Consider the following 8,126-nt stretch of genomic DNA (forward strand, 5'->3'; position numbering starts at 1 on the left):
GTGTTTATATGTATATATATATATATATATATTGTATTCATTAAGACTCATGCAGCAGATATCCAGGCAGCATTATATACTGCAGATAAATGTCAATGCAATATAAAGCTTATATCACCCTCAGCACTGTTGCTATTTCAAGACTGATGGTGTTTCAAGTCATTGATGTGGTGGCAGTAACATGTCTTTGGTGACTCTGAATCTAGCCAGGATAGATGACTGAATCTGTCCTCATTCCTCCCCCTCCCCCCAAAAAAAGGAAAAAATGTCCTTATATCTTGTGAAATTGAAAGGCCTCACCCTGAATGTCCATTTCCCCTCATCACCTGGGTCTCCTCCTGGTACTCTGCAGAGAAAGTGCTACACCGAGTTATTGAACCACAATGACATTCTCCTCAGATTCCCTTTGAAAACGATACCTGAATCTTGAGCTTGGAACAAAAAATAATTTCACTGCAAAAATGCATCATTTTGTGACGGATTAAAATCTATATAACTCTTTTAGCTAAGCTTTACAAGCAGGATATTTGTTTCCTTCGTGTGCTGTGTAGATTTTGATGGCTCGACTTGCTGCAGTACAGATGCTTCCATCCTTGGGGTCTTTCCACCTAAGATAGTTCCTGGGTTGATTTTTGTATTGGTCGCATGGTTTTCCTTGACCGATCTCCACACCGCAGCACTTTTTAGAATTTCAAAACCAAAAAAGCCTGCAGCAGATAGCTTCCTGGAAGTAATAAATATAGGTATGTCTGGTCTAGGTATCATTACTATTTGTAAATAACCAAGGGATGGGAAGGAGGGAGAAGCCTGGTCCCACCTTTATTGCTCTCCATGCAACAACCAACACACTGCAAGGCAGAAACAAGAATGCAGATTGTGATGACAGGAGTACACCTGTGGCTGCTCCATTCAAGCTTAAGATTTGCTTATAGGTTCCACTCAGACATCAGTTAACATTTTGGTGATATTAACATAGTTTGTGTTGGCAAGGGTACAGTTGGCAGTCTTCAGGTTCTCCTCTCTGAAGTCGTCATGGCTATTGTTGACGCCTTCCTGAATCTCCATGTAATCTGATTTGCTCAGTGTGGAGGCACTTCGGCTTTTCTTGAGATCGGGGGAGGAGGGGATCTTTGGACAACTAGTGACTTGCAGATACTGGGCTTGCTCCTCTCCCTCTGTCTCCCGATGATAGAAATAGTTGAAATTGGAGACTATGACCGGCACTGGTAAGGCAATTGTTAATACACCTGCAATAGCACATAGAGAGCCCACTATCTTCCCACCTATGGTTGTAGGAACCATGTCCCCATAGCCAACTGTTGTCATGGAAACCACTGCCCACCAAAAGGCATCTGGGATACTAGGAAACTGAGAGACTTTCTCATCTGCTTCGGCGAAATAGACAGCACTAGAAAACAGGATAACACCTATGAATAGAAAAAAAATCAGGAGCCCTAGTTCTCTCATGCTGGCTTTCAGTGTCTGGCCTAAGATCTGAAGCCCTTTGGAGTGCCTGGAGAGTTTGAAGATCCTAAAGACCCTTACCAATCGGATAACTCTGAGGATGGCCAGAGACATTGCCTGTTGACCTTGTTGGCCATCTTCAGGACTCTCGGCTAGTTCAGTCCCTAGTGTGATGAAGTATGGAATAATAGCCACAATGTCAATAATGTTCATTAGGTTGGTAAAGAAGCCAGCTTTACTGGGGCAGGCAAAAAACCTAACCAGGAACTCAAAAGAGAACCAAATGATGCACAGGGTCTCCACTATGAAGAAAGGGTCTGTGAAAGTTGACGAACGGTAGCCCACGGTGCTGTTGGAGTACGGATGGAAGTTGACACTGCTTCCAAGGGCATCTTCATTTTCATCCCGAAATACAGGTAATGTTTCAAGGCAAAAGCTTACGATGGATATCAGAATCACCATGACGGAGATGATAGCTATAATCCTGGCTGGTCCACTGCTCTCAGGATATTCAAAGAGAAGCCATACTTGTCTTTGAAACTCATTGTCCGGCAAAGGTCGCTCCTCTTCTTTAATAAAACCTTCATCATCCCTAAACATTTCCATAGCTTCTTCTCCAAGTTCGTAAAACCTGATTTCTTCTGAGAAAATATCTAAAGTTACATTGACAGGCCTTCTCAACCGCCCCCCAGACTGGTAGTAGTATAGAATAGCATCAAAGCTGGGTCGATTTCTGTCAAAAAAATACTCATTTCTCAAAGGATCAAAGAATCTCATCCTCTTTTTAGGATCCCCTAGCAAGGTTTCTGGAAATTGTGCTAAAGTTTTGAGTTGTGTCTCAAAACGCAGCCCTGAAATGTTGATGACTACTCTCTCACAACACTCATGGTCCGTCTCGGGGTCATAGGTATCCTGAGGGTGTCCCGGCAAAGCTGATGCATCATCTGTGGGCTCTCCAGTTGCAACTGTCATCGCTAGGATGGAGCGAGAATTTTAGAAAAATCCTCGCTGGAAACCTCCTGAAGATCCAGTGGTCCTGATCTTGCTTGATGAGGGCTTCACTTGGGGCGCTTGGAATAAAGACCCAAGACACTTGTTTTTTTTCGAGTGGCTTCCTTAAAGTCTGCAAAATTTCCTTGACTGAAAAAAAAAGAAAAAAATGCTTGTATTAGATTCCTTCGATGAATATGTTTCCTATTACTAAGCCAGTATAGCTTTCTAAAGGGGATGAATTTAGGGGAAACACAGGAACAGGTAATGATCACGTCTGAAGGTAGAAAACAGATCTGCTTCCTCGATCTACAGAAAGCTTTTTATCTTACTGACTGTTTCACTACTAAGGAAGCTTTAAAGTTACATGAAACAACGTCTAAACATTAGCATAACAAAACAATGTACGGTACTTGCTTTAACCAAAAAATACCTGAACATTGTTCAGCTAGTCAAGTGTTAACAAGGGCTAATTGATCATAGGAGCTGTCCAGTGCTGAATAGTACCATGGACAGCTCTACAAGGGATTAGTAGAATGGCCCATTGGCCTTGCTTTCACTAAACAAGTCCTGGGTTGAACAAACCGAAAATGGAGCAACTGACTATAGGTTTTGGTACCTGGGCCCAGATGCTATAATGGGCTCTGAAGGTCATAGAGGCGCTTTCTTCAGAAATCACTTGTCACTACAGTCAAATCTATGCAATAGGGCTTTATAGCAGCAAGCTCCTTGGCGTACCAGGTATGTAGCTAGCTGCATTCAGAAGCTTTACTAGGACTGGCCCGACAGTGTGTGGCAACTGAGCACTGCCATCCAGCAGACAGGCTACGGTCCCATCCACCCTGGCACGGCAGATTGGCACCGGGGTGCGAGGGAGCCGCAGTCATGCCAGGACTAACTGGGAGGGAGCTAGAAATTGCAGGGCTAGGGGGGTGGGCATGAGAGGCAGATCCCAGGCGAGCAGCCACATGGACGAGGATGAAACAAGAGCATGCGTTACCTTGTGCGAGGCGAGCCGTTGCGCGTCTTAGTAACTGAGAAGAGCCAGGGAATCCTAGACATTAAAGGAAGCTGTCGGGCATCCCAGAAGTTCCGTCTTCCCAAAGTTCAAAAACATAACGGCGGGTGGGGGGAGGGGGGAATCCGTGCAGAGACTCGGCTGCTCCTCGCGGCTTCTTCACTTGGGGGGCAAATGAGCGCCTCTTTGCAGCGCTCGCTCTGATGCGCGGAAGATGCTGAGCTCAGCACGACCTGCCGTCTCCAGTGGCCTCGGCAAGGTGTGACGCTACTACATGGGGGGGGGGGGGGGAGAGAGAGAAACACCCCAGAGCAGCGAGGTAGCGGCGGTACCCGGAGCAGCGTCTGCAGCACCGCCCTCGGATCGCGCGCGTATGCCCCCCCCCCCTCCACCAGTTCACGGCACGAGCCTCTGCGGACCAGCTCAAAGCGTCTTCTCCCCCCCCCCCCCCCTCTCGCCACTGCAGAGCGAAAGGCACGGCGCGTGCACCCGATGCGCGGGCAAAGCAGGTCGGTGCCCGCAGCTCCGTCTGGCAGACGATTGCGCAGAACAAATGAGCCGCCGTGGAGCTCTCGTGGGCAGGGAGGCCGGCCCGGCGGCTGCTGCCGAGGGAGCCCTAACAGCCCCTGGGGAGGGGGACTTGTTACTGCACAACTACAGCTCAGGCTTACAGCCAATCATTGCAAGTCGCAGCTCATGGTCCCCCGTCCCGAGAACTGTTGCTGCAGTGGCAGAGGAGGAGAGCAAAACAGGAGAACCGCATTCACACCCGGGGACAAGGGTTTCCCCTCCCTGGAGAGTTCTTTTCCTGTCCCCATTCCTGCAAGCTCCGTCCTCATCCGCACAAGCCTCAGACGCTTAAAATCCAAGTACCAACATTCTAGAGTTCAGATTGTGATGTCATAATGCCTCATTCCACCAATGCCTAAGCTCCGTCCTCATCCGCACAAGCCTCAAACGCTTTAAAATCCTAAGTAGCAACATTCTAGAGCTCAGATTGTGATGTCATAATGCCTCATTCCACCAATGCATAAGCTCCATCCTCATCCGCACAAGCCTCAAACACTTTAAAATCCTAAGTAGCGACATTCTAGAGTTCAGACTGTGATGTCATAATGCCTCATTCCACCAATGCCTAAGCTCCGTCCTCATCCGCACAAGCCTCAAACACTTTAAAATCCTAAGTAGCGACATTCTAGAGCTCAGATTGTGATGTCATAATGCCTCATTCCACCAATGCCTAAGCTCCGTCCTCATCCGCACAAGCCTCAAACACTTTAAAATCCTAAGTAGCAACATTCTAGAGTTCAGATTGTGATGTCATAATGCCTCATTCCACCAATGCCTAAGCTCCGTCCTCATCCGCACAAGCCTCAAACGCTTTAAAATCCTAAGTAGCCACATTCTAGAGCTCAGATTGTGATGTCATAATGCCTCATTCCACCAATGCATAAGCTCCATCCTCATCCGCACAAGCCTCAAACACTTTAAAATCCTAAGTAGCGACATTCTAGAGCTCAGACTGTGATGTCATAATGCCTCATTCCACCAATGCCTAAGCTCCGTCCTCATCCGCACAAGCCTCAAACACTTTAAAATCCTAAGTAGCGACATTCTAGAGCTCAGATTGTGATGTCATAATGCCTCATTCCACCAATGCCTAAGCTCCGTCCTCATCCGCACAAGCCTCAAACACTTTAAAATCCTAAGTAGCAACATTCTAGAGTTCAGATTGTGATGTCATAATGCCTCATTCCACCAATGCCTAAGCTCCGTCCTCATCCGCACAAGCCTCAAACGCTTTAAAATCCTAAGTAGCAACATTCTAGAGCTCAGATTGTGATGTCATAATGCCTCATTCCACCAATGCATAAGCTCCATCCTCATCCGCACAAGCCTCAAACACTTTAAAATCCTAAGTAGCGACATTCTAGAGCTCAGACTGTGATGTCATAATGCCTCATTCCACCAATGCCTAAGCTCCGTCCTCATCCGCACAAGCCTCAAACACTTTAAAATCCTAAGTAGCGACATTCTAGAGCTCAGATTGTGATGTCATAATGCCTCATTCCACCAATGCCTAAGCTCCGTCCTCATCCGCACAAGCCTCAAACACTTTAAAATCCTAAGTAGCAACATTCTAGAGTTCAGATTGTGATGTCATAATGCCTCATTCCACCAATGCCTAAGCTCCGTCCTCATCCGCACAAGCCTCAAACGCTTTAAAATCCTAAGTAGCCACATTCTAGAGCTCAGATTGTGATGTCATAATGCCTCATTCCACCAATGCATAAGCTCCATCCTCATCCGCACAAGCCTCAAACACTTTAAAATCCTAAGTAGCGACATTCTAGAGCTCAGACTGTGATGTCATAATGCCTCATTCCACCAATGCCTAAGCTCCGTCCTCATCCGCACAAGCCTCAAACACTTTAAAATCCTAAGTAGCGACATTCTAGAGCTCAGATTGTGATGTCATAATGCCTCATTCCACCAATGCCTAAGCTCCGTCCTCATCCGCACAAGCCTCAAACACTTTAAAATCCTAAGTAGCAACATTCTAGAGTTCAGATTGTGATGTCATAATGCCTCATTCCACCAATGCCTAAGCTCCGTCCTCATCCGCACAAGCCTCAAACGCTTTAAAATCCTAAGTAGCAACATTCTAGAGCTCAGATTGTGATGTCATAATGCCTCATTCCACCAATGCCTAAGCTCCGTCCTCATCCGCACAAGCCTCAAACGCTTTAAAATCCTAAGTAGCAACATTCTAGAGCTCAGATTGTGATGTCATAATGCCTCATTCCACCAATGCCTAAGCTCCATCCTCATCCGCACAAGCCTCAAACACTTTAAAATCCTAAGTAGCGACATTCTAGAGCTCAGACTGTGATGTCATAATGCCTCATTCCACCAATGCCTAAGCTCCGTCCTCATCCGCACAAGCCTCAAACACTTTAAAATCCTAAGTAGCGACATTCTAGAGCTCAGATTGAGATGTCATAATGCCTCATTCCACCAATGCCTAAGCTCCGTCCTCATCCGCACAAGCCTCAAACACTTTAAAATCCTAAGTAGCAACATTCTAGAGTTCAGATTGTGATGTCATAATGCCTCATTCCACCAATGCCTAAGCTACGTCCTCATCCGCACAAGCCTCAAACACTTTAAAATCCTAAGTAGCAACATTCTAGAGTTCAGATTGTGATGTCATAATGCCTCATTCCACCAATGCCTAAGCTCCATCCTCATCCGCACAAGCCTCAAACACTTTAAAATCCTAAGTAGCGACATTCTAGAGCTCAGACTGTGATGTCATAATGCCTCATTCCACCAATGCCTAAGCTCCGTCCTCATCCGCACAAGCCTCAAACACTTTAAAATCCTAAGTAGCGACATTCTAGAGCTCAGATTGTGATGTCATAATGCCTCATTCCACCAATGCCTAAGCTCCGTCCTCATCCGCACAAGCCTCAAACACTTTAAAATCCTAAGTAGCAACATTCTAGAGTTCAGATTGTGATGTCATAATGCCTCATTCCACCAATGCCTAAGCTACGTCCTCATCCGCACAAGCCTCAAACACTTTAAAATCCTAAGTAGCAACATTCTAGAGTTCAGATTGTGATGTCATAATGCCTCATTCCACCAATGCCTAAGCTCCGTCCTCATCCGCACAAGCCTCAAACACTTTAAAATCCTAAGTAGCAACATTCTAGAGTTCAGATTGTGATGTCATAATGCCTCATTCCACCAATGCCTAAGCTCCGTCCTCATCCGCACAAGCCTCAAACACTTTAAAATCCTAAGTAGCAACATACTAGAGCACAGATTGTGATGTCATAATGCCTCATTCCACCAATGCCTAAGCTCTGTCCTCATCCGCACAAGCCTCAAACACTTTAAAATCCTAAGTAGCAACATACTAGAGCTCAGATTGTGATGTCATAATGCCTCATTCCACCAATGCCTAAGCTCCGTCCTCATCCGCACAAGCCTCAAACGCTTTAAAATCCTAAGTAGCAACATTCTAGAGCTCAGATTGTGATGTCATAATGCCTCATTCCACCAATGCCTAAGCTCCATCCTCATCCGCACAAGCCTCAAACACTTTAAAATCCTAAGTAGCGACATTCTAGAGTTCAGATTGTGATGTCATAATGCCTCATTCCACCAATGCCTAAGCTCCGTCCTCATCCGCACAAGCCTCAAACACTTTAAAATCCTAAGTAGCAACATACTAGAGCTCAGATTGTGATGTCATAATGCCTCATTCCACCAATGCCTAAGCTCCGTCCTCATCCGCACAAGCCTCAAACGCTTTAAAATCCTAAGTAGCCACATTCTAGAGCTCAGATTGTGATGTCATAATGCCTCATTCCACCAATGCATAAGCTCCATCCTCATCCGCACAAGCCTCAAACACTTTAAAATCCTAAGTAGCGACATTCTAGAGCTCAGACTGTGATGTCATAATGCCTCATTCCACCAATGCCTAAGCTCCGTCCTCATCCGCACAAGCCTCAAACACTTTAAAATCCTAAGTAGCAACATACTAGAGCTCAGATTGTGATGTCATAATGCCTCATTCCACCAATGCCTAAGCTCCGTCCTCATCCGCACAAGCCTCAAACACTTTAAAATCCTAAGTAGC

At 46.0% G+C, this 8,126-nt stretch overlaps 1 protein-coding gene across 1 annotated transcript; it reads right to left on the reverse strand.

Moving 5' to 3' along the window:
• Window positions 1-939: 939 nt before the first annotated feature.
• LOC117347562 (potassium voltage-gated channel subfamily A member 2) lies at window positions 940-2,436 on the reverse strand. Its single transcript, XM_033918652.1, has one exon. The coding sequence runs from the start codon at window positions 2,434-2,436 to the stop codon at window positions 940-942; it is 1,497 nt and encodes a 498-aa protein (XP_033774543.1).
• Between the last annotated feature and the right edge of the window lie 5,690 nt (window positions 2,437-8,126).

Source organism: Geotrypetes seraphini, chromosome 13, assembly GCF_902459505.1.
Source record: "Geotrypetes seraphini chromosome 13, aGeoSer1.1, whole genome shotgun sequence".
Taxonomy (NCBI): domain Eukaryota; kingdom Metazoa; phylum Chordata; class Amphibia; order Gymnophiona; family Dermophiidae; genus Geotrypetes; species Geotrypetes seraphini.